The sequence below is a fragment of the Eleutherodactylus coqui genome, chromosome 8 (assembly GCF_035609145.1).
Source record: "Eleutherodactylus coqui strain aEleCoq1 chromosome 8, aEleCoq1.hap1, whole genome shotgun sequence".
Lineage (NCBI taxonomy): Eukaryota > Metazoa > Chordata > Amphibia > Anura > Eleutherodactylidae > Eleutherodactylus > Eleutherodactylus coqui.
The window spans coordinates 5,396,283-5,423,339 of record NC_089844.1 but is presented as its reverse complement, the minus strand read 5'-3'; the positions used below and the strand labels follow the sequence as shown (position 1 = coordinate 5,423,339).

General features: G+C 49.9%; 1 protein-coding gene across 1 annotated transcript in view; it reads left to right on the top strand.

The window, feature by feature from the left end:
* MAP3K19 (mitogen-activated protein kinase kinase kinase 19) overlaps positions 1–27,057 on the top strand; it is a 97,463-nt gene that overhangs the window by 32,876 nt on the left and 37,530 nt on the right. The window contains exons 7-11 of the mRNA XM_066575140.1: positions 11,260–11,335; positions 13,917–14,143; positions 14,250–14,284; positions 16,230–18,290; positions 26,200–26,340. Coding sequence (XP_066431237.1) covers positions 11,260–11,335; positions 13,917–14,143; positions 14,250–14,284; positions 16,230–18,290; positions 26,200–26,340 — 2,540 coding nt within the window. The remainder of the gene's footprint in view (positions 1–11,259; positions 11,336–13,916; positions 14,144–14,249; positions 14,285–16,229; positions 18,291–26,199; positions 26,341–27,057) is intronic.

Sequence of the window (27,057 nt, the reverse complement as noted above, 5' to 3'; positions counted from 1 at the left end):
AAGCTCTTAATTCTGTTCTCCACTAAAAATAAGGGCTGTAAGGTATGAAAGCCTACACTCAGTAGATGGATCAAGGAGACTATCCGGTTGACGTGCAGTGTCAACTTTGTGGGCAGAAAGGAGCTTAGTTCCTTTGGAGAACATTTGCGCACAGCTACATGGAGTCTCATGTGGTGCAGAAGGTTAAGGCAGCAGAATGCTCTTGCTTAGGACCTGAAGGTTGTGAGCCCAAACCCTGCATGGTTCAGGTAGCCAGCTCAAGGTTGACTCAGCCTTCCATCCTTCTGAAGTTGGTAAAATGAGTACCAAGTGGGGGGTAATAAATTACCTCAAAGCGCTGCAGAATAAATTGGCGCTATACAAATAACAGGGCTGGAGCTGCTGCCGATTTTCTTTGTTATTTTGGTTCCAGTCCATACATTCTGACCAATGATCAGCATTGAGTCATGAGCAAGGGACTTAGCAGTTAGGGCATTCATTATTTACTCTAACTGTGGGTTTTACCAACCTTAGGGACCATTGAGTTAGAAGATAGCAAATCCTTTAGGTCTAGGCCTGACTATCTGATACTCCTAGATAAGTCATTGTACTTTACGCACGCTAAATCGGTCTGGCAACATCAGAGCTAAACCTTCCGGGTGGCAGACACCATTATTACTCTGGTTTATCGTGACCAGGATATCGGTCCTGGATCATTACAGATGGTCATTCATCTACTCTCTTTTGAATATATGGCTCCTGATGAATCGCGCAAGCGATAGAAACGCGTCGAGCTAAACACCTATAGAGCCTATATTTTTTGGACTAATGAATAGGTCCCTGAAATTAGCTATTCTTTGAGTGGAATATCTATAGAACCCAGAGCTCTGGACCAATACACATGTCCATAAAACCATCTATTCTGAATATATGGGTTTAAGTGAGGGCAAGCACCCGGGCAAGATCTAAGCGGACAGCTGAGACTGACACTATTCTCACATGACATCAGTCCGGTATACCCCATTTATTGCCTATTAGGGGAGATTTGGTTTGAGGGTTCCTTCTGGTTTACCCTACTAAGCCATGTGTTCATTCACAAGTAAACGTTATGAGGCGGTTCTTGATATAAGATTTTATGATATTGTGATTACAAGTTACGTTTTCTTCATTTTGAGTAAGGATTTCAGTCTGTACCCTAACACTTCCCTGATCCTCCTGCACCGCGACTCCTTATACAAATAACAAGATGTATTTGATTCATTTCCCCCCAGACTTTTGTTAATCGTTATAGACTGACCATGTGTTCCTCTGAAGGATCGGCCGTTGGGCGCTCATTGTAAAGGCAGCTCTGCAGAAGGACCCTCCCGTGGGGGTTAATACTTACTAGATCCTCCTCCTCAGTGCTGCTGGGGGTGTGAGTGTTCGTTATACTTGTTAATCTGCTTTCCCTTATCCTTTTACACGGGACGACAATCATCTAAACGGCTGCACGAGCGTCACCGCTCAGGGATGGATCACGGGCTTCTGGCTCAGTGCTTCATCTGCTCTGTGATGAGCGGGGACCATTGACACGTAGTGACAAGCCCACAATAGATTTTACAACGCCTGAAAGTCAGTGATGCGAGCGAACAGCGAGCGATTTGTTCTGAACCATTATCACTCCAATATGTTTGCTTGAAATGAACCGCTGCCGGGGTCTTCAGCATTTGGGCCTTTCTTCGATCCATTCGATCAGTAGTTCCTCGCTTCCTTCCACATCTTTCAAGTTTGGGTTGCCACTTCAGGGCATTGGAGATCATCTTGCGCTCACCTCACTGGCTTTATGGTGTAATCTTCCCTGAATGATTCTGGAGCAGCTGCAGCCATGTACGGCGCGGCGGTGATCGGTGCACATTTATTGAAGATATTAATGAACTCTGTCTACATCAGATGGCCAAGCTCTCAAAGAAGCCCAACATAGTGATCATGGGAGATTTTACCCATCCAGACATTTGTTGGGAATCTCTCAGGTAAAAGTAATGGATCCAACACATTCTTATCCGCTCTTGGTGACAACTTTATCTTCCAGAAGGTAGAAGAGAAAAGAAGGGGATCTGCTATCTTGGACCTAACTCTCACCAACAAGGAGGGAATGGTTGAGGAAGTAAGGGTGGCTGGGACCTTAGGAGGCAGTGATCATGGTATCCTTGGATGTTGGATAACAAGGGGAGGAAGAACAGAGAAGACTCAGACCTCAAGGGTGGATTTCAGAAAGGCAGATATTAATGGACTCAGAAAGAGGAGAGGAGAATCCAATGGCTGGATGTTCTTAAGGACAGAAATGTCCATGATGGCCCCATCAGGAAACTACGTCCTGCCTGAGTGGGCTTTAATCCTAGAGGACATAGTATTATGTGTCCTCTTTGGATTAATGCCCCTCAGGCTCTGGACGTGACAGCTCCATGCTGTCGGTGCCCGCAGGTAGCCAACAGCATGGAGCTGTCATCTCAGGCTGCAGGCAGTCCCCCCCGGCAATGCGATCAGCGCTATCCGATGGATAGCGCCAATCGCAAAAAAGTAAATAAAAAGTTAAAAAAAGATGAAGTTTCAGCTCCCCTCATGGATCGCAACCATGGGGGGCGCTGAAACTGCTCACCCAGGTCCCCGGCGATGTCCCCGGCCCTCCGCCGTATTCGGCGCATGCGCGCCAGGAGAAAAATGGCAGCGCATGCGCAGAAGCGGCAATCGCACGGGAAATTTAATATTTCACGTCTCCCGGCAACCTGCAGGTAGCCGCGAGACAGGCGATGCCGCTGGGGACCAGTGGTAAACGGCGATTGCGAAAAAGTTTAAAAAAGTAAACGTTTTACCTCCCCCTCATAGATCCGATCCATGAGGGGAGGTGAAAATACTCACCCCTGTCCTCCGAGATGTCCCGCGGCGATCTGCCATTGCCGCCGGCTTCTGCGCATGCTCGCCAAGGAAAAATGGCGGCACATGCGCAGAAGCCCGGATTGCCCGGGAGATTTGAAATCTCCTGGCACCCGGTTATCTACAGATAGCCGGGCGCCAGTAGATGTCAGTGGGGACTGCAGTAGAGCCTAAGGCAAAAGTTGCCTTTGGCATAGTGAGTTGCAGGGACCAAAGTGATTGGTCCCTGCTGACATGGGAGGCTGTGATACACCTATCACAGCCATCCATGTCATATGTTTAGTAAATATCGCACACGGTTAGTCCGGCGTATCTCCTCCCCGCACTGAGAGAGATTTGTGACAGGAGAGAGATAGCAGCGAAAAATCGTGTCCGATATAGGGAGTAAAAAACCCCGCCGTCGCCCCGTAATCACCGGCCCTCGTACCCTCATTACCTCGCTATACCCACGTCGGTTTGTTTTTTTTTATTTTGGGGGGGGGGGGAAAACTATATATTTTTTATTTTGTCTACCTCCTCACCCCGTCTTCACCGCCCCTCATACCCTAATCACCCCGTTATACCCACGGCCGTCTTTTTTTGTGGGTCACATTATTTTTTTTATTTTTTTTCTACATCCATTTAAAGAAAAATTATAAAATGGATGGTAGGCGCTACAGCGCTGATCCAGCGTACGCGCTGCTCTTTGCGTCGAGCTCCGGTAGCGATGCCACCAGTGAGTCGGAGGAGTGTTTTTTAAGCGACGACTCAGCCTCTAGCGCTATGGAGGCTGAGGTAGTTGTTGGGGCAGCAGGGCCAAGTATTGCGGCGCCTGCCGCTGCGTGGAGTAACGCAGATATATTTTTGCCCCACATTTACCGCCACGCCCGGCATCAATGCGGACGTCGCCAATTTTACCCCATTTCATTTTTAAAATGTATTTATAAGTGATGCCGCTCTGGATCTTATTGCCCGGCAGACAAACACCTACGCCGGACAGTACATTACCGCGCACCCCGCGTCGGTATATTCCAGGCCGTGGACCCCCACTGACATCCCAGGACTCAAACAATTCCTGGGAATTGTCCTTTTAATGGGACTGCCATAAAGTGGTGCAACAAAAAAGATGTTTACATGTTGTCCACCGCGCACACAGAGGCCGGCGCTGCAGTAAGGGAGAGGGGGCCGCAACACAGAAAAGACAACCGCTCTGTGTGACGGACTATAACTAATTTATGCAGGCGTCGATCTGTCCGACCAGGCTCTACAGCCATACCTGGTAAAAAGAAAGAGGCGGTCGTGGTATAAGAAGGTAGCGATCTACCTGATACAGACCGCTACCTATAACGCGCACGTCGTCTATAAGTCATCTGGGGGCACGCTGAGCTTCCTGCAGTGCCAAGAGGAGCTCATCGAGCATCTTCTATTTGAGACCGCCGCACCCCAGGATGCATTACTGTCCGGGGAGGTGCGAAGGCTCACAGAGCGCCATTTTATGCACCCCATCCCTGAGACTGCGGGCATTAAATACGCTCAAAAAGGTGTCGCATCTGCAGCAAGCAAGGGAGGAGGAGGGATACGAGATTATTGCCCCATATGCCCATCCCCCCCTGGCCTCTGTAATCACCCCTGTTTATCACTTATCACACCATTTTACATGATTAATTTTATTTTCTAATTTCTTTATCCCTGATGCCGCCCAATAACTTATTGCCCAGAAACGCCAGAAGGAGGGGGGGGGGGGGGACAGGGACTGTTCTTTTTAGGGAGTCATTTTTATTTAGTTGCGCCCTGAAATCCAATAGGTGTTCCCTCCATTATAGGCTGAGCCGTGTGTCCTGTATGCAGATTGGGGCTATAATGGGGGTATTGCTGAACACAGAACAACTAGCGCTATAACATTTGGGGGGCGGCTCCACAGTGTTCCCTGCTTAAAACAAAGAGAACTGTCATGAAAATGACAAATTTATGAAAAAAAATGACACAATTAGCTAAAAAAAATCAAAATTGGGATTTTGTTCCTTCTGCTTTTACTCAAATTCATTAAAAAATTGTGGAGTCTTAATAGGCAGTACACCCCTAGATGAATTCGTTAAGGGGTCTAGTCTTCAAAATGGGGTCATTTGTGGGGGTCCTCAATGGTTTTGGGCGCTCAAGAACTCTACATGTGTGCTATGGGGCCATTTTGGGGTGTCACCCCTTATTGACATTGTTTTTTTTGCCACATGTTGTACTTCCTATAGGTGGATAAATAGACGGATAGTATTTATGGATATTTATTAAAAGCGCCAATATTGGGAACATTTTGAAAAAATTTTTTTCACATTTTCATCTGTAATTATGCAAATATGTGCAAATATCCTGTACAAATTTTTGCTAAGATATATATTTCCATCTGTTTACTTTACTCTGAATGCACATTTTAAAAACGTTTGTGTTTTTTTTTAACCATTTAGGAGACGTACAAATTTAACATTACTTTTCAGCATTTTGAGGAACACTTTGTTTTCCTGCACCAAGCCAATATTGGAAAGGCTCATGAGTGTCAGAATAATAAATACCCCCCCAAATGACCCCATTATAAACTACACCCCTTAATGTATTCACTGAGGGGGTCATGAGGATTTTGACCCCACAGTTTTTTTTTCAGGAATTAATTCAATTTAGAAGAGAAAAAATAAAATTTCATATTTTTGCAAATATGTCATTTTAAAGCCATATTATTTTCCTATAGTTTACATGAAAATGAGGATTTACGCCCCAAAATGGATACCCCTGTTTCTCCCGTGTTCAGAAATATACCCATTGTGGCCCTAATCTTATATCTGAGTCCACAACGGGGCCCAAAATGAAAGCAGTAGTCAGTGTCTTACAGAACAGAAATTTTGCTTGAAGGCCTTTTAGGCCCCATTGCCCACTTGTAGAGCTCTTGAGCGCCCAAAACCATAGAAAAACCCCCACAAATGACCCCATTTTGAAGATTAGACCCCTTAACAAATTCCTCCAGGGGTGTACTCCGTATTTGGACCCCACAGTTTTTGAATGAATTCAAGCAAAGCAGAAGGAAAAATTGTGATTTTCGTTTTAGGAAATTCTGTCACTTTAAAAACAGCTTTTTTTGTACAGCACACACATGAATGAAGACTTGCACCCCAAAATGGATCCCCCTGTTTGTCCTGTTTTCAGAGACATACCCATTGTGACCCTAATCTTATGTCTGGATGCACAACGGGGCCCAAAATGTAAGGAGTAGTCGGTGGCTTTCAGAACAGAAATTTAGCATGAAGGTGATTTAGGCCCCATAGCACGCTTGTAGAGCCCTTGAGCGGCCAAAACGACAGAGTTCAGAAACATACCCCTTGTGGCCCTAATCTACTTACAGGGCCCATGGCAAGGCCTATAATAAAGGGACACTCGTTGGATTTCAGGCCACAACTGAATACATTCCAGGCCCCATTGCACACTTGTACGGAATAAGAATTGACACGTTAAAAAAATTACCCCCCTCCGCGTCCTTTTCGGCTTTCCCCAAATCTTAGATAAAAGTAATAATGTTAACTGTGTGGTCCGGAGACAGGGGTAACCACGGGGGCCGGTTGGAATGGGCCCATGCGGCAATAATACCGGGTATCCCCCTCCTCTCATGCTTTTTGGGGGTCATTTCTTGACCTCAGTGGCAGGGATGGGGTGTAAAGTGGCGCTCTGTGAGTCTCCGTAATCTTGCAGCGGTGCGGCGGTCTCACACAGAAGGCGCTCAACAAGCTGCTCCTGGAACTGCAGGAAGGCGAGCGTTCCCGGGGCTTCTGGTAAATTACGTATTACAGGTAGCGGTCTGAATAACGCCGGGCTCACATGGCCGTAGGTGGAATCCGCTTGCGGAGGCCCGCAGCGGATCCCAGCTGTGAGCCCGGCTGTGACCCTGCGTACGGCCGCGTAATGTTCTGCGCATAACTGCCTACTCACACAGGCGGTCATGCGCAGTACCTTTTTTGTTGTTTTTATTTCCCGCACCGTGGCTGAGCGATGACGGGGGTACCCGCAGCCCATATACAAGGTAGTAGCGTATGGGCTGCGGGTATATCCACCACCATGGAGCACAATAGCCTCTATGTCACGGATATCAGCAGTAAAATAGAACCTGCTGTGTTGCCTTTTCTGCGAGTGGATTACGTAATTCCAACCCGCTAATGTGAGCGGAATTGTGTAATCCAATGCGATTGATCTGCGTATTACCGCGGATCAGACGCATGCGGAATCCGTAATTCCTATCCGCTTATGTGAGACCGGCCTAAGGTAGATCGCTACCTTTTTATCATGTGACCGGGGACCGCTCAACGAGGCCACCCGCCACTGCCCCGGGCTCTCGGGGACCGTTGGTCACTGAGAGCAAGGAGATTTTCAGTTTCCTGGGCTCCCCGACTCCTGCGCATGTGTTCGCTATTTTGGCGGCGGTCGCATGTGCAGAATCCAGGAAAGTTCACGGAGGAAGATCGCGTCGGGGTGCAAATACAGAGGACTCCGGTAAAAAGTTTTATCTCCTCTCACCGATCGCATCGGTGAGGGGAGATGAAGCTTCACCTTTTTTTACTTTTACGTGATCGCCAATATCCATTGGATAACGGCGAACACGTGACGAGGAACCGCTCACCGCGGCCCCCCCGTGAAATCTCCAGGCTCTCGGCTAAGTTTTGTAGCCAGGAGCAGGAAGATTTTAAGTTATCCTGGCAATCCACAGCTTTTGCGCATGCGCCTGCCATTTTGGCGATTGGCGCGTGTGCAGAAGCTGTGGTAAGGTCCGTGGATAAATCCGGGGTTCTTAGGTACATCATTTCATCCTCCCTCACGGATATGATCTATGAGGGGAGATGAAACATTCGCTTTTTTAACTTTTTTTTTTACTTTTTAAAACTTTTTTTGGTACTTTTTACACTCTTTTTTTTACTTTAAATGATCACTGTTATCCATTGAATTGACATCGGGCGCGCATGCGCAGAGGGGGACTTCGGGTCCCGGAACACCAGGGACATCGCGGAGGACCCGAGGTGAGTATTTTCCCCTCCCCTCATGGATCCGATCCATGAGGAGAGGTGAAACTGGCACTTTTTTAAAACTTCTTTTTTACTTTTTCACGATCGCCGCTATCCACTGGATAGCGCAATCGAGGACCCGGGGACCGCTCACCGGTAACATATCCTGGTTCCCGGCTACCTTCAGGAGCCGGGAGCCAGGAGATTTTGAATTTGCTGGGGCTCCCGGCCTTCTGCGCATGTGCGTGACGTCATTCTGGCGCGCATGCGCAGAAGAGTGGCGACGGGTCCCAGAGGACCCGTGCACCGCGGAACACCTCGATCAAGGCAGGTGAGTACTTTCGGATTCATCAGGGCAGATGAATATCTAACTTTTTTTTCACTTTATTGCAATCGGCACTATTCATTGGATAGTGCCGATCGCAATGCCGGAGGGAACTGCCCACAGCCCAGGATGACAGCGCCATGCTGTCGGCTACCTGCGGGCACCGACAGCATGGAGCGGTCACGTCCTCAGCCAAGAGGGCTTTAATCCTAAGAGGATGTATGTTTTTACGTCCTCCAGGATTAAAGCCCACTTAGTGAGGACGTAGAAACACTGTGGGGCCGTCACTAAGGGGTTAATCATATAGAAAGAGGGGTAATATCTAAAAAAGAATATAATGGGGTCTGCAGAAACTATAGGGCAAGTGTCAGAAAAGATAAAGCTGATAATGAATTGAGGCTTGTAACAGAGGCCAAAAGCAATAAAAAAGGATTTTGGGGGGTCAAAAGAAAAGTAAAAGATGTTATTGATGCTTACAAGATGAAAATGGTGAATTGGTTAAGAATTATGTTAAGAAGGCTGAACTTTCAAATTACTATTTTGTATCTGTTTTCTCTCAGAAAGTAGATGGAACATCAACTGATCTTCCCTGTGCTATTGCTGAACCACTCGCCATAATCTTTGAAAATTCCTGGATAACAGGAGAAGTCCCAGAAGATTGGAAAAGGGCAAATGTTGTCCCTATCTTCAAAAAAAGGGAAGAAGGTGGATCCATGAAACTACAGGCCTGTGAGCCTGACTGTTATACTGGGAAAGATCTTTGAACAAATTATTGAACAGCATGTATGCAAGTACTTGGATGAGAATGGAGTAATTAACCAGAGCCAGCATGGGTCTGTAACAAACAAGTCATGCCAGATGAATCTAATTTCCTTCTATGACAGAATCACCGACTGGGTTGATCGGGAAATGCGGTGGATATAGTATATCTTGACTTTAGTAAAGCATTTGATAAAGTATCTCATACCAGACTTATTGAAAAAATGACCAAATCTGGGATTGACAAGGCAACTGTTAGGTGGATTCACAACTAGCTGAGTGATCGTACTCAAAGAGTGGTCATAAATGGCTGCACATCCAAGGGGAAGAATGCATCAAGTGGGGACCACAAGGCTCTGTCCTGGGCCCAGTGATGCTCAACATTGTTATAAATGATCTGGAGGAGGGAATTGATGGGAAACTGATACATTTGCAAACAAAACAAAGCTAGGAGGGATAGCTAACACTAGGGAAGTGTCAGAGAGGATTCAGAAAGATCTAGAAAAGTTTGCACAGTGGGAAGCGACTAACAGAATGGTATTTAACAAGGAGAAATGCAAAGTCCTACATCTGGGCAAGAAAAATGAAGAAAGCCATACAGAATGGGAGGAATTGGGCTAAGCAGCAGCACATGTGAAAAAGACTTGGGTATACTACTAGATCATAGACTGAACATGAGTCAACAATGTGATGCAGCAGCCAAAAAGGCAAACACAATTCTGGGATGTATTAAGAGAAACATAGAGTCTAGATCACGTGAGGTCATTATCCCCTCTACTCTTCCTTAGTCAGACCTCATCTAGAATACTGGGTCCAGTTCTGGGCACCCCACTTTGAAAAAACACATAGACAAACTGAAGCAAGTTCAGAGAAGAGTCCCCAAGATGGTGAGTGGTCTACAAATCATGTCCTATGAGGAACGGTTGAAGGATCTGGGAATGTTTAGCTTGCAGGAGAGAAGGCGGAGAGGAGACTTAATAGCGGTCTACAAATATCTGAGGGGCCGTCACAGTGCAGAGGGATCAGCCCTATTCTCATCTGTACAAGGAAAGACTGGAAGCAATGGGATGAAACTGAAAGGGAGGAGACACAGATTGGATATTAGACAGTGAGGGGATCAATGAGTGGAACAGGTTGCCACGGGAGGTGGGGAGTTCTCCTTCAATGGAAGTCTTCAGAGGCTGGACAGACATCTGTCTGGGATGATCTAGTGAATCCTGCACTGAGCAGGGGGTTGGACCTGATGACCCCGAAGGATCCGATGACCCTGGAGGACCTGATGACCCCGGAGGACCCTTCCAACTCTACCATTCTAGGATTCTAAGATTTTATAGTAAATAAACTGAAATTCTGTGTCTCTCTGTGGGAGGCTACAAATACGTTTAACGTTACATATAATTAATGACATTATAACAAACGTCTCCATGGAACAGTCTCTGTACTCTGCGCCGGTGCGATCAATGCACCGTAGTGGGAAGATACATCTCAGTGCCTCCTGCCACCATGTCTAAGACACATAAGGGAATTACTTTGGTGGACAAGGCCCTTCGTATTTCCTTCCATCATTACTAACCATCGTCTTTGTGGGCCTCCATATTACCGAAGGTACGCAGAACGTCACCCTGGCAGCCTAATGCACTGGAAGTGCCAGAGCACAGCACTGAATTTAAGAGCTTGATGTCACTGCGGGTTCCACGTATCGTAGGGGCGAATATCATCTCCGGTAACTTTAATCTCATGTAAATCCACTATCTTGTATAAGCACTTGGCACTATCATCCCCCAAGTCCCCCGTCCGCCGTCGCACTGTATACTGTGGTATACAACATCGGAGCGCTGTCCTGCATACTGTTAGACATATGTCGGCTCTTGTCCCGCATCAGGGCTATGCAGGGAAAGCTTAGTGTTGGACGAGGGCAGACACTGGATTGGAAAGCGTTAAAACCAGCAATCAAACTATTTTGGGCGCGGTCCCACCAGACCTGTCGGGCTGGGTACATAGAGGGTTTGCCAAGTCCTCTGTACCCCACAGGCAGCGGCAGGAGGTCTCTGACTCACGTGGGTCTTCACCCCAAAACATGTTTTATTGCCAGTTTTCATTAAATAAGAGAGAACTGAGATCTCCGACGACTGGTCTGTGAGGCGCCGCGCCGGTTCAGTCGTACACTTCACAGCCGCCATGTCTGCTTTACCTGAATGGGACTTGGGCTATGTGACAACTAAACGTGATGCATGAGAGGAGGCACCGCAAATCACATCCCTTGTTTTCCTCTTGTTGCAGACTTGGGGGGGCGGTCCGAACCGCAAGAACAGTCTGCTTTCCAAGAAGTGGAAGACTCTGATCAAACACGAGGAGGGTAAGAAAGAGGAAGCGGCCGTTCTGTTTGAGGCAGTGTTGGCCAATCTTTACCATGAGGTAACCCTACCGGAAAGGGGGTGTGGTCAAGGGCGTGGCTTATCACCACGTATGGTGTCATTTCAGATATTCTAGGCAGCCTTTGGTGACCGTGGCACCGTTGGGCACTGCCATATCACCTGACCAGCGACGCTGCGCTCATTAGACCTCGGGGGTGGGAACGATCGCAGTATCTCCTGAAATACACTGCGGAAGCACAGCTGATTTCGAGTCCCAACCCAACAGCCGCGCTGCATATTTTGACTCCTTTTCTTTTGCGGAAATGCGTTTTTTTTCTCACAGAAGTTTCTGCTACATGTAGACAATGCCAGGCTGGGGCACAGCGGTATTGTTTGCTGCAGAATGTCTGCCTCACAACCCGCACCAGGTACTACAGGTTTTAGTGTGGAATTCACCCCCACAACCAAAATGCACTAAAAGTGATAGGCTGCGAAATTCTGCACCGCATGCCAATTAGCGCGGATTATTTCCGCAGCCTGTGGACAATATTTTGAAAATCTCCTCCACTTTGCTGCTCCTGAAAATGCAATGGAATTCCGGTGTAGATGGCACGGCAGCAGCGATGCTTTGTTATAGGTTGTCTACATTCTGTGGTGCGGAGCCAGACAGTTGCATCCTTGTTAAAACCCCACAAAATGAAGTCTTGGTGTTAAATATGGTGACCATGGAGGCCGCAACCATCGGCCATGTCGTCATTTCCAGCGCAGTAATGTGTTAATCAGATGCTGACAAACATCAACGTGGAATTATGGACAATGCCTTCAGGGTGAGGGAAGGGTCTGATGGGTGATGCCTCCAGGGTGGGGGAAGGGTCTGGTGGGCGATGCCTCCAGGGTGGGGGAAGGGTCTGGTGGGCGATGCCTTCAGGGTGAGGGAAGGGTCTATAGGACGGGCGATGCCTTCAGGGTGTGAAAAGGGTCTGATGGGTGATGCCTCCAGGGTGGGGGAAGGGTCTGGTGGGCGATGCCTTCAGGGTGAGGGAAGGGTCTATAGGACGGGTGATGCCTTCAGGGTGTGAAAAGGGTCTGATTAGTGATGCCTTCAGGGTGGGGGAAGGGTCTGGTGGGCATTGCCTTCAGGGTGAGGGAAAGGTCTGATAGGCAATGCCTTCAGGGTGAGGGAGGGTCTGGTGGGTGATGCCTTCAGGGTGAGGGAGGATCTGGTGGGTGATGCCTTCAGGGTGAGGGAGGATCTGGTGGGTGATGCCTTCAGGGTGGGGGAAGGGTCTGGTGGGCGATGCCTTCAGGGTGAGGGAGGGTCTGGTGGGCATTGCCTTCAGGGTGAGGGAAGGGTCTGATGGCTAGGCGATGCCTTCAGGGTGTGAAAAGGGTCTGATGGGTGATGCCTTCAGGGTGGGGGAAGGGTCTGGTGGGCATTGCCTTCAGGGTGGGGGAAGGGTCTGGTGGGCATTGCCTTCAGGGTGGGGGAAGGGTCTGGTGGGCATTGCCTTCAGGGTGGGGGAAGGGTCTGGTGGGCATTGCCTTCAGGGTGAGGGAGGGTCTGGTGGGTGATGCCTTCAGGGTGAGGGAGGGTCTGGTGGGTGATGCCTTCAGGGTGAGGGAGGGTCTGGTGGGTGATGCCTTCAGGGTGAGGGAGGGTCTGGTGGGCGATGCTTTCATGGTGAGGGAAGGGTCTGGTGGGTGATGCCTTCAGGGTGGGGGAAGTGTCTGGTGGGCGATGCCTTCAGGGTGAGGGAGGGTCTGGTGGGTGATGCCTTCAGGGTGAGGGAAGGGTCTGGTGGGTGATGCCTTCAGGGTGAGGGAAGGGTCTGGTGGGTGATGCCTTCAGGGTGAGGGAAGGATCTGGTGGGCGATGCTTCAGGGTGAGGGAAGGGTCTGGTGGGCGATGCCTTCAGGGTGAGGGAAGGGTCAGGGGGACAGGCATCACCTGTCCACCAGACCCTTCCCATGCCCTGAAGGCATGTTCACACAGTGCTTTTTGGCATTAGTCATTGTGTCCTACTTCAGAATGTGGATTTTTGTTATATGGCTCCAACTCCACATTATGGAGAACTGAAGGGCTGACGCGCCTTAACATAGGTTCGTTTTGGAAATTCAACACCCAGATTCTGCCCTTGGCCAAAAACTCAATCTGCATGTAGATCTCCGCTCCGCTTGTAGTATGTCCGCACAGCGGAATCAGCGCAGAGTTTTCCACAGCAAATTCCACCTCTAAAAACCAAAGCTTTCTGCCGAATTTTTTTGTTGCTCGGATCCACATGTGGAATTTGCCCAAAAATCTGCAGGCAGAATTCTGACGTGGAAAATTGCACTTGATGAAAAATCGAAAGTGATATGTCTTGATGCCGAAACGCGATGTGCCATGTCGGAATCCAACACGTGCGGCAAATTCCACAAGCAGATCCGGACCAAAAACCACCGCAGAAGGCCATGGTTTCTGGGCGGTATTTAGTGCTGAACATATCCTTATAGAGATGGAATCTATGTGGAAGCATACCGCTACTGTGCGCGCCGCTGCCCGCCGTGTACAAGGCTGACTCCCATCTATATCCCCCCATCCAGACATTGGCGCACTGATCCGACCCCCCAGCACTGGACCCTGCACTCAGCTGGTAAGAGGTTCCCGTCCCTTCCACTGCTGCATATGGAGACCAGCGGACATGACGGCATGCTGGAGAGCCTGTGGCCCGGTGACCCGGTGCAAGAGTCCTATTCCAACACCTTAGAACGTCACTTAAATCCAAACCCTCTCCGAGAGATCAAATACATAAAGGGGCGGATTTGGCAAAGTAAGTCCCAAGTAACGCAGCGTGATAAACTGAATGTCTTGCGGTAAATGGAAGAGATTAATATTGCGCCTATTCTTACACGGACATGGGTTCTTTTGTATTTTAGGGTTGGGCTCATCCAAGTCCTCAAGGGACAGCAAGGTAAGAGGTACCAGGAACAAGCTGTAAGGAGGCAGCGGGCCCTTTGTCTAGTTCCAGGGTTGCATAGGCTCCCGTCTGATGCTGCTGCTCAAACACCTTAGATAAAATATTGCTAAAATGTGCTGATTTTGGTAAATGTATCAGGAATAGCGCTCAGGATGTGAAAAAATGCAGAGGAGACTCCCTGGTCCTGTCACCCCTGGAGAAGGTACCAGACCGCTGCACCCTTGAAGTCGATCCTCCGCCACCAATATATCCCTTCCTCCAACCAGATGAGACACCCAAACTCCAGGTCCAGATCACAGTACCCAGGACATAAAATGAGTGAGAACAACAAAAAAAGGGGAGGGTGGTTTTGTTTCTGAGCTTCTTAGTAGATGGGAGATATAGTGAAGAGTATGTAGGAAAACACTTACTTCATAGGGAAGTCCCCTCAAAGGAGACCCCCCCCCATTTCCCATAAATAAGGGCTGGAAAGGGGCGCCCTTGCCCCGAAACGCGCTGCACCGCTTTTAGGACTTTATTTTGTGTTCGTTGCTCGGAGGACCGTGTCTCCAAATATTTCCTTGAAGGAGGATTTCCAGGTCTTATTTATGGGAAAGGGGGTCTCCTTTGAGGGGACTTCCCTATGAAGTAAGTGGTTTCCTACATACTCTTCACTACATCTCTCATCTAGTAAGAAGCGCAGAAACAAAAACATCCTCCCTTTTTTGTTCTTTCTCACTCATGCTGATTTTGGTAGAATTGGCCACCAATCTAACATGTTTGAGGGCCTTCTGATGCCACTCATAGCTGATGCTCCTGTGCCCACTAAAGGCGCGTTTGACGACAGACGGGCGCTCTAAGCCATATGTATAAGTAGGGTAGCATAGATTGAGTGGCCATAGTGGAGGCGGACTCTTTGATCCAGTATGGTCTGTATAGAAACGGTAGCAAAGGTTATGTGTTTTATGGAAGCTGTAATGATAAGTAGTGAGAAGTGAGATTACAGCCCCCTACCCCGAGCCCAGGGTGTCTTCTCTACAGCTGTAGTGTTAACTTGGCCAAACACACTAGATGTAGATTGCCTGGTTGCAGCAGACCATGTATTGTATATGGGGACTCCTGACACTTCTCCTAGGGCAGATTGCATGGGAGATCAGCCAAGCATCCATGTGTACCAGGGGATCAGGACAAGTATCTCATGTCATTGACCAGCTCTACTATCGTGTCTTGTCTAGGCTTCTTAGCAGTATAGTAGAGCCGTTATTCGTTCCCCACCCTTTAAAGGGGTTATTCCCTATCCTGTGGATAAGGGATAGTTTTATGATCAGTGGGGGACGCACTGCTGAGACCTCCACCAATCCTGAAAGCAGGGTACCTGTGTCCCCCTCCATTCACTTCTTCCTCTCACAGTGACATCAGACTAAATAGGGCAGAGGCCAAGTTTTTGTGGCCATCGCTCAATCATTTCAATGGAGCTAAAGGAAATTGCTGAGCATTTGTACTCTGCTATTTCTAACAATCCCATTAAAAGTGAAAGGAGTAGCTGCATGCACACTCGCCCACTGATCCGTTCAATCTCATTCTCACTGGACGGGGTGCAGTAAGCTAACGCTGAAGGGGAGCATGGAATACCCAATCATGAAGTTATCCCTTAGCCTGTGGAAAAGGAATAACTTTAGATTTTAGAATAACCTTCTTAATGAGGTAACTCTGCTGACCTGTCCCAGTCTACAGAACAAAGCTAAACAATAAAGCGAAGAGTGTATGCAGAAGAAAGGAAATTTGTGCCTGTTGTACACAATTTAGTGGATTTCAGGACTCTATATCCAGTCATAAAGAAGGTTGTATGATAAACCGGATTTAACTTCCGGATGATGCATCCCCTTTAAAGTTGTGTCATTTCTGGGATATTGTCACCATTATAGCATAGACATGTAATTCACTTTCTCTTCTACCTTAGACTTTTCCACCACTGAGTTGTTCCCCTCGATCTCTGATGCCTGCCAGACTAAAACCTTTGTCAAAGGAAAGCTCAAGAAATGAAGAAACCAGTAGCTCAAGCGTGGGACTAAAGTCTGACAACCCAGCCAAGTGGAGAGGCGTGGGGCAGCCTTATGAACAGAAGCTTCAGAAGTCACTGCAAAGCTCAGAGGACATTGTCTTGTCTGGAGATTTAGCTCAAGTAAGCTTGGATAGTTGCATTTATTCTGTAAAGCAGCACAGGTGGAGGGATGATCGCTCATCCAATGCTGGAGAGCGTAGAAGCAGAAATGGATCTGGAAGAGAAGAGACTGGAATACAGACAAGCCCCATAGACATTAAACCAGGAACCTGCACCGAGACCGGATGTTCCCAAACTGACCACTTACAATTACATCAACCTAGTGAAAGCTTCAGGAAAAGCGGAGCCAGTGCGATGGAGAAGGAAGATCTGCCGGAAACCAAAGATGACACAAAGCTGAAGATACATGACAAAAGCAAAACAAGTGAAGAAAATCTGTGGCTTGCTACTTCAACCAATGAAGATACCAAGAAGAAAACGGACCCCCAAAACATGGACTCTTCAAGAACACCCAAAGCAGATCACATCTCTTTTGTACACATCACATTCTCTGAGCAGAAGCCCCAGACAGAAATTAACTATTCCCCAAGCAAACCTCTTTTTATTAAACGGAAGATGAAAACAGTCTCACTGCTGTACAACGTCAACCACAGCTTCAACGTGCTTGGCCAGAAAGAAAATACAAAGACGAAGAAAATCAGGAAGACTAGAATCCTGTCTGCTCCAGATAGCACAAAGCGCCAAAGACCTCTGTCCAACAGCAACCGAATCCATGGGAAGAGTGTTCCTCTACCCACCTTGGTAAATTCATCTGTGCCATCACCTTCCAAGGTCTCCAAAAAAGTTGTTTTTTCAGCACAAAGAAGCATTGAACAAAGTAGTCAACGTTCTCAAACACAACTTTCTCTCTATCCACAGAAGCGAATAAACTCTCCCAGTACCACTCCCATCCTCCCCAGGTCCAAGTCTTCCCATGATTTCCAGGATATAAAATACAGCGATATGTTTGTTGAGTTATCACAACAAGGCGCTGGTCCCGTCATGTACCAAATGTTCCCACCTACTGTCTATGGCAGCCCCTGCAGAGAAACCAACTCTACTTCCTCCACTAGAAGTTGCTCCTCTAAAGCTTCTCATGTGAGTTCCTCAAGAGACAACAGTGCGAGATCTAAAAGACCTAAACTGAAAAACAAAAAGGACCCATCCGCTGCCAGCCATTCGCGCAGGAATTCTTCATCGAAGCAGGAAGGTAGGGAGAAGCTTCAAAACAAAATGGAGAACATGGTCATCATTTCTGGTGAGGACTGGGAAATTCAAACAAAAAAACAAGATGGAGACAATGTCGAGCTTCCAAATGTGGAGTTACCCACAATCAATGAAGCCACTATAGAGAACTCGGTCACTATTACTGGAACAGTCAAAGAAATCTTTAAAATGTCAAGAGAAATGGAGGGAAACTCTCACAACGTGCAACCTAGTTACCCTGCAAATGTGGATCATGGGCTTCTACAAGAGGTTGGGGAAATGGGATGTGTGCAACAGGACGTTGGTGTCATAAACAGCAACTGCCACAAGGACATGGATGATAACGTCCAGGGTTCTACCATTGGATGTACACCGCCATCAGATCAGGATCTAAATGCTACTGAGATATGTCCACTATTCAAACAAGATGAAGCCTTGGGGGACTGGATGTACCATGACAGTTGTCAGAAACGAAATTCAGTTGAGCTCAAGGACCATGCCTATTCTTTATCCAAAAACATTCAGAAGTCTTGCAGTCTTGCAGGCAGCGACTATCTGACCGCCGACCTCATTTCTTGTCTGGAGAACTTGATACTAACTGATGACGAGTCTTCCAGTTTAGTGATGGAGGACAAAGAAGATGGTGAACAAAGGAGAAAGTTTCATGAGCACAACGAGGCCGATGATCCCAACCAACTGTCAAATATCCAGCAGGTAAGTGTCAACCTACAGATGACGAGTGCCATTAGGAGTTCACAAGTCTTAGACTTAAACATAACAGTGTGTAGGATATGGACAGGTCCGCTTGGCCGCTGTGCTTGTAGAGTTGGATGCCGGGTTGGGTTATGGTCAACAAGTCATGATTTTAACGGAACTGTCATTATTAACGTTCATACAAATAGCAGAATCTAGTTCCTGCGGCTCCAGCGGGTCATGTACAAGTGGCGATGTTCTCCCATGGAAGCAGCGCCTCCTTCTACTTCTGTATATATGCAGTCCGATGGCAGAGTCAGATTTTTTTTTCTGTTGGATTCATATAGAATCTACCCTCAAAAACTGTAAACATCCAAATGAAATCCAAGACAGACAGGAGGCCGAATAGAGATATGGTGCGTCTCTTGGCATGCATGCTTCTGTGCATGATCCCGAGAGTAGGGGTCTTGTGTGCCTTGAAGCATGTATGTTCCTGTGCATCACCCTGAGAGTAGGGGCTCGTGTACCTCCAGGCATGTATGTTCCTGTGCATCACCCCGAGAGTAGGGGTCTTGGGCACCACTAAGCATGTATGTTCCTGTGCATCACCCTGAGAGTAGGGGCTCGTGAACGTCCAGGTATGTATGTTATTGTGCATCACCCCGAGAACAGGGGCTCATGCACCTCTAAGGATGTTTGTTCCTGTGCATCCCCCCAGAGTAGGGGTCTCGTATGCCTCTAAGCATATATGTTTCTGTGCATCACCCTGAGAGTAGGGGTTCGTGGACCTCCAGGCATGTGTTCCTATGCATCACCCGGAGAGCAGGGGCTCGTGCACCTCTAAGAATGTTTGTTCCTGTGCATCACCCTGAGAGTAGGCTTCTCTTGTGCGTCCAAACATGTATGTTCCTGTATATCACCCTGAGAGTAGGGGTCTTGTGCACCTCCAGGCATGCATGTTCCTGTGCATCACGCCAAAAGTAGGGGCTCGTGGACCTCCAGGCATGTATGTTCCTGTGCGTCTCCCCGAGAGTAGGGGCTCGTAGACCTCCAGGCATGTATGTTCCTGTGCATCACCCCAAGAATAGGGGCTCGTGCACCTCCAGGCATGTATCTTCCTGTGCATCACCCCAAGAATAGGGGTTCGTGGACCTCCAGGCATGTATGTTCCTGTGCATCACCCTGAGAGTAGGGGTCTTGGGCACCGCTCAGCATGTATGTTCTTGTACATCACCCTGAGAGTAGGAGCTCGTGGACGTGCAGGCATGTATGTTCCTGTGCATCACCCCAAGAATAGGGTCTCGTGGACCTCCAGGCATGTATCTTTCTGTGCATCATTCCGAGAGTAGTGGTCTTGGGCACCTCTAAGCATGTATGTTCCAGTGCATCACCCTGAGAGTAGGGGCTCATGGACCTCCAGGCATGTATGTTCCTATGCATCACCCGGAGAGCAGGGGCTTGTGCACCTCTAAGAATGTTTGTTCCTGTGCATCACCCTGAGAGTAGGCGTCTCTTGTGCCTCTAAGCATGTATGTTCCTGTGCATCACCCTGAGAGTAGGGGTTTAGTGCACCTCTCAGCATGTACGTTCCTGTGCATCACCCTGAGAGTAGGGGTCTTGGGCCCCGCTCAGCATGTATGTTCCTGTACATCACCCTGAGAGTAGGGGCTCGTGGACCTCCAGGCATGTATGTTCCTGTACATCACCCTGAGAGTAGGGGCTCGTGGACCTCCAGGCATGTATGTTCCTGTGCATCACCCCAGGAATAGGCGCTTGTGGACCTCCAGGCATGTATCTTCCGTGCATCGCCCCAAGAATAGGGGCTTGTGGACCTCCAGGCATGTATGTTCCTGTGCATCATCCTGAGAGTAAGGGTCTTGGGCACCTCTAAGCATATATGTTCCAGTGCATCACCTGGAGAGCAGGAGCTCGTGCACCTCTAAGAATGTTTGTTCTTGTGCATCACCCTGAGAGTAGGCGCCTCTTGTGCCTCTAAGCATGTATGTTCCTGTGCATCACCCTGAGAGTAGGGGTCTTGTGTACCTCTCTGCATGTATGTTCCTGTACATCACCCTGAGAGTAGGAGCTCGTGGACCTCCAGGCATGTATGTTCCTGAGCACCCCCCCCCCCCCCCCGAGAGTAGGGGCTCGTGCACCTCTAAGCATGTATGTTCCTGTGCATCGCCCTGAGAGTAGGGACTCGTGGACCTTCAGGCATGTATGTTCCTGTGCGTCACCCCGAGAGTAGGGGCTCGCAGACCTCCAGGCATGTATGTTCCTGAGCACCCCCCCCCCCCCCCGAGAGTAGGGGCTCGTGCACCTCTAAGGATGTTTGTTCCTGTGCATCATCCTGAGAGTAGGGGCTCGTGGACCTCCAGGCATGTATGTTCCTGTGCATCGCCCCGAGAGTAGGGGGTCTTGTGCACCTTTAGCATGTATGTTCCTGTGCATCACCCCGAGAGTAGGCGGTCTTGTGCACCTTTAGCATGTATGTTCCTGTGCATCACCCCGAGAGTAGGCGGTCTTGTGCACCTTTAGCATGTATGTTCCTGTGCATCACCCTGAGAGTAGGGGCTCGTGAACGTCCAGGTATGTATGTTCCTGTGCATCACCCCGAGAGTAGGGGTCTTGTGCACCACCCTGAGCGTAGGAGCTCGTGGACCTCCAGGCATGTATGTTCCTGTGCATCACGCTGAGAGTAGGCGTCTCTTGTGCCTCTAAGCATGTATGTTCCTGCGCATCACCCCGAGAGTAGGAGCTCGTGGACCTCCAGGCATGTATGTTCCTGTGCATCACCCCAGGAATAGGGGCTCGTGGACCTCCAGGCATGTATCTTCCTGTGCATCGCCCCAAGAATAGGGGCTTGTGGACCTCCAGGCATGTATGTTCCTGTGCATCATCCCAAGAGTAGGGGTCTTGGGCACCTCTAAGCATATATGTTCCAGTGCATCACCTGGAGAGCAGGAGCTCGTGCACCTCTAAGAATGTTTGTTCGTGTGCATCACCCTAAGAGTAGGCGCCTCTTGTGCCTCTAAGCATGTATGTTCCTGTGCATCGCCCCGAGAGTAGGGGGTCTTGGGCACCTCTAAGCATGTATGTTCTTGTGCATCGCCCTGAGAGTAGGGACTCGGGGACCTTCAGGCATGTATGTTCCTGTGCGTCACCCCGAGAGTAGGGGCTCGCGGACCTCCAGGCATGTATGTTCCTGAGCACCCCCCCGAGAGTAGGGGCTCGTGCACCTCTAAGAATGTTTGTTTCTGTGCATCATCCTGAGAGTAGGGGTTCGTGGACCTCCACGCATGTATGTTCCTGTGCATCGCCCCGAGAGTAGGGGGTCTTGTGCACCTTTAGCATGTATGTTCCTGTGCATCACCCCGAGAGTAGGGCGTCTTGTGCACCTTTAGCATGTATGTTCCTGTGCATCACCCCGAGAGTAGGAGCTCGTGGACCTCCAGGCATGTATATTCCTGTGCATCACCCCGAGAGTAGGGGTCTTGTGCACCACCCTGAGCGTAGGAGCTCGTGGACCTCCAGGCATGTATGTTCCTGTGCATCACGCTGAGAGTAGGCGTCTCTTGTGCCTCTAAGCATGTATGTTCCTGTACATCACCCTGAGCGTAGGAGCTCGTGGACCCCCAGGCATGTATGTTCCTGTGCATCACCCCGAGAGTAGGGAGTCTTGTGCACCTTTAGCATGTATGTTCCTGTGCATCACCCCGAGAGTAGGGGTCTTGTACACCATCCTGAGCGTAGGAGCTCGTGGACCTCCAGGCATGTATATGTTCCTGTGCATCACCCCGAGAGTAGGGGGTCTTGTGCACCTTTAGCATGTATGTTCCTGTGCATCACCCTGAGTAGGGGCTCATGCACGTTACGGTATTACTGGCTTGTGTGGTGCTGTAATACGGCACCTGTAACGATATATAGAGGCTTAGCACCTCTGTTCTCACATGGCGGTTGTTGGACGTCAGATTCTGCAAGTAGCGGTGTGCTCCTTGGGTGCCGTACTGCAGAGTGAGGCTTCTAGAGGGCCGACACAGGGTGCCGATGGCTCCACCGCACGGAGCCGCAGGAACTACATGAGCCATTGAGCGAACCTTTTTCCTAACTGCAGGTAGATGGTCCTAGAATCCTGCGGCGACTCAGCGCAGCATCAACAGGGGTGTTCATTGGTTTTTCTGGCCACGACTCCCCGTTGCGGAGACGGACACCCCTCAGAACCACCTTCCTTCCTCATGGGCTGCTCACGTAGAAGTGCATCCGCCAAACCCGCCCTCTCGTTTCTCAGCTCATGGTTGGCCTGACATCTAGCTGTGTAAGAGGCCCCGGGGTGCAGGAGCGCGGCAGCGGCCCGACCAGCGCTTCCTCCACAGTATGGATGCCTGAAATCATTGGATTAAAGTTACCCTCCCGTTTCAGGACCACATTGTGTGCTTGACTGGAGGGGAAGGGGCCATGTTACCTGCGGCGTTCGTCTCTGCCGCCCCCGATCCACCGCTGTCCACTACGATGGCTTCAGCAATATTCTATCTAGCAAATGCAAATTGTGCGCTGCTCTCCGATTCGCTAGTGCTGATCACATGAGAAGCTGTGGCCAATCAGAGAGCAGCTATAATGTATTGGTAGTGTACTGAACAGCTAGGTAGTCTGAGGGCTGCACCCGCCATCTTGGATGACCACAAACAGGAGCGGGAAGCGGACTGCAGGCGATGCACCCTCCTCACCACCCCGATCTGGACAGAAACCCGTCCAAGGCCTTTGTTATACGAGCCACGAGGGCGACGATGGAAGCAGGACTCAGGGCTCAGGGCTCATGTACACGGCCGTGTTTTCACCATCCACTACACGAGCGTCGCGGGATCCGCGGTGAACGAACTCTCATTGATCTGTGTTGAGGCTACCCACAAAAAACAGAGTTCTAACAGCGGCAGCGCAGGCCAATCCCTGCGAGAGCACAGAACAACAATGCTGCACGCCGGAAGGCAAGATCCAAGAGATCCAGTCCCAAATAGATCCACGGGGCAGAAGCTGGGGTGCAAGTAAGAGAGGAGGGGGAGGATGATGATGATGATGATGATCCCCCTTACCTGCCTCTCTGCTGCTGCTCTGCACCCCGGATGTTTTTTGGATTTGATCCGTGTTGACACGCATGAGAAATAGCCTGCAGCCCGCTCCCTTCCTGCGTGGCGTCAGTATAGGCAATACATGGCGTCCCGCCGGCCTCCACAGCCCCGCTCAATAGCGTCACACTGTGCGTGAGATCCGCGGCACGCGCAGCCATACGCCGTCTGACGCTGCTGGCCATCAGCAATTGGAGGAACGAGGGCGCGCCAGATCGGTCTGCAATCTGCCGTCTTTATTGGAGGAAGGATCCAGTTGTCATCAAGCAGAATTGGATGTGTAAGAATTAAAGGGTTAATAGAACACAAAGCACAAGCAGGGCTCCTGGGAGGGGCAGCGGCGGACCCGAAGACCCTGCCCCACATCCGGCCGCAGCGCCAATACGGAGAAACACGAAGGCGAAGAACAGACAAGGCTGGAGCTGTTCCCTGCAGACGTGACTGTAACTTAAGGAGGGGATCTCCCCGAGGCGGCTGTGGGAAACATAAAACATAAGGAGGCGCAGAACGGCTTCAGACTTAATCAACGGGTAAAAAAGCAAGAAAGTAAAACTCCCCAACTGCGGTCAGCGGCGTGGGCGAGTCCGTGCTAATGGACGTCGTTCTGGCTGCGCTCCGGGTCATGGCCTCCCGCTGGAAGGGCCGGCGCTCCGTTATCCTCCAGCTCGTTGGAAAGTGGCTGAAGAAGAAAAGTCAAATTAAGTAGAAACAAACATGAAAAAACCCTAAAGACAAAATGGTGGCGATCTCTAATTATATACACAGTAAAGGGGTTGTCCAGCCAGCAATAAGGGCTCCATGGGGGCCCGCCACCTGAGACCGCGGATGATCAGCTGTTTGCTTGGCCATGCTTTCATACACTGAGCTGATTGCTGCAGGAAGCAGACAGCTCCATTCTCACTGCAGTGGCCAGGATTGGTATCACAACCCAAGTTCCCATTCACTTCAGTGAAGTTGGGCCTGCAATACCAATCCTGGCCACTGCAGTGAGAATGGAGCTGTCTGCTTCCTGCAGCAATCAGCTCAGTGTATGAAAGCATGGCCAAGCAGACAGCTGATTGGTGGGTGCCCTGGCAGCAGGCCTCCACTGATCTACTGTGGACGGCCGATCCTGCTGATGGGCCATCAATAATTACAACTGGATACCCCTTCACACATAGCTGCTCGCTGGACAGGCCGGTATTCTGACCCCCAGCAGCGCACACTGAGGCAGATGTACTACTACAAAGGATCAGCGGCCCGTACGCTTTGTACCACATGTAGGACGTTTTAGACGTATGGCAGAGGGATCCGCGGCTCAACATGCCAAGTCTGGCCGGCTGCACACCAATGGGTCGGAGTCTGCATACGGGAACCCGCAGCCGCTGTCCGTGCGTGCCGGTCATTATGCCTCTTCATGTCCGCACGGCTCGCCATCATCGCCTAGCAATTACACGGAAATATGAACTGCAGACGGGCCGCGGGTCGGAGGGCGCGCATTGACTTCAACGGAAGCCGTCCGCGAGGAATCGAACTCAAAAATGGCGCGCGCTGCAATTTTGCTTCCACAAGCGGAAAACTGCAGTCGCTGTCCGCTCGTATGAGTGCACAGGTGGCTGCTTCATGGTGTGGATTGCTGTGGAATGGCGCAGATCGTCCGCGCGGGAGACGACCAAGGATTCTGCAATTCAAGCCCAGTCGCGTGCAGCCGGCCTGAAGAGAACGTTACAGCAAAAGAAATGAGCTTTGTATCGAGGCGGCCGATCCGCTATCCGCACGTATTTCTGTTCGGAGCCTCGGAGAACCGCTCAGCGGCGGTGGAGGCGAGACGATCAACTCTGCACACATTCTAGATATACGTTTTACACATCTTTATGGAAAGTTCAGAAAAGGGGGAGTGGCTTTGCAAGAAGAGGACATGTATTTGTGAGAAAGGGGTGTGTCCTAAATGTAACTGCGCCCCAAAAATATGCCAACATTTTTGTGCAACACTTGGCATAAATCTAAGCCAACTAAACCGGAGCGTCTCAAGTTGCACCGAAGGTATCCTCCATCGGCCCGCTGCGAACTATTAGACAGGTGAAGTCGTCGCTGTGGGTTATTGGCGCCGCGTCCGATCTCACACTGCTAGACATTTGTGATGATTGATGCGACTCTTCAGGCCGCCGTAGACCATCATCTTTGGGGTCGCGTTTCCTTCTGCTTTCTTGCTGCCAACAATGGATGAAGTAGGCCGTAATTAGATCATGACGCCTTGTGTACGCAGCTCCTCTGCAGACTTATGTCTCCCCACAGTTAGACTGGAGCCATAATGCTGGGTGGAGTTGGACCCCACGGTCGGTCATATCTTCAGGTCTTTTTACAGGCTAACTCCTTCACCCCGCAGTCTGAATGGGTCCGGACTGGGTAGACAAACGTGTCTCTCATTGATCGGCTCCAACTGCCCCGCCCTTCCCCCACACGCGCCGCCGCCGCCCCCCCCCCCCCCCCCCAACTGCCCCTCATAGTTTTTTCAGGCCTATTTGCAGAGTTCTACTCCTCCTTCGAGATGCGCTGGCGCAATAAGTCTTGTGCACTCCAGCCGAGCACAAATGGAAATTCAGAGCGACGGCCTCATCAATGGATTGAAGTCCGCCTAAGGTCCTTCACATGAACATGTAGGGGGGTCCGCTAAGAGCACGCTAGGGATCCATGAGGCTGCCAGCTTGTGCCAGTAGAGGCGCGGGTCGGGCTGCGACAATGGCTCACATTACACAGCCAGCCATGGGAGTGATGTTACACTTTGTCCTCCTCCTCCACTTGACTGACAGGACTCCCTGTTCTCTCCTCAGGTCACTACAAGCCCAAGTCTGACAGACCAAAAATCACACACCAACATTTGCAACTCCACTGCAAATCAGCCAGAACACAACGATGACAGCGCCATCCACTGGATCAAGGGAGAAGTGCTGGGGAGAGGAGCCTACGGCACGGTAAAGCCAACTGTGGGATAAAAGTCTTGTTAACATCACCCGGGATCTGCCATGTCCCTAACCCTGGAACTCCAATGATTAAAGGGGATTTCCAGTACTAAACCACCACTGACCCTTCCTCAGTATGCGTCGGCAGTAGGTAATTGGTGGGGGGATCCCTGCCAGTCAGCTGACAAAAGGGCCAGCGGGGCTCGGTGAGCACCCCCCACACGTCAGTCCACGGCCAGCCCAGTGCCTGCATACTCACCTGAATGGGGCAGAGCCACGTGACGTCACTGGCCAGAGAAGAGGCCGTGGCGCCAACTGAAGCTGCTTGACAGAGATCCCAAATGGTGAACCCCCATCGTTCAACTAGTGATGACCGACCCAGCGGATGAGGCATCAGTAGTTCAGTGCTGAAAAACCTCTTTGACCCTCATAGGAGTTCTCCTCTTTGGAATGATATGCCCTCCTCTCTTGGGATCCCCAGTGATCATCTCTAATCTGTATGGGAACCTAGTAACAAGCCTTCAGTATCCCTGCAGTGCTCCCACAGGAGAAAACGAAGCATTACACCCTGTCTGTGTTATACAAGACGGGTCCGCCGGAGTGACAGATGCTTTTTATCGCTGCTCTTGCCTCTGGCCAAGAGAATCCGGAACAGAACAACCCTCTCTATTAACTCAGAATTCAAATAGGGGATATCAAGGGGGGTTCAGTCTACCAAGAGCCCCGGGA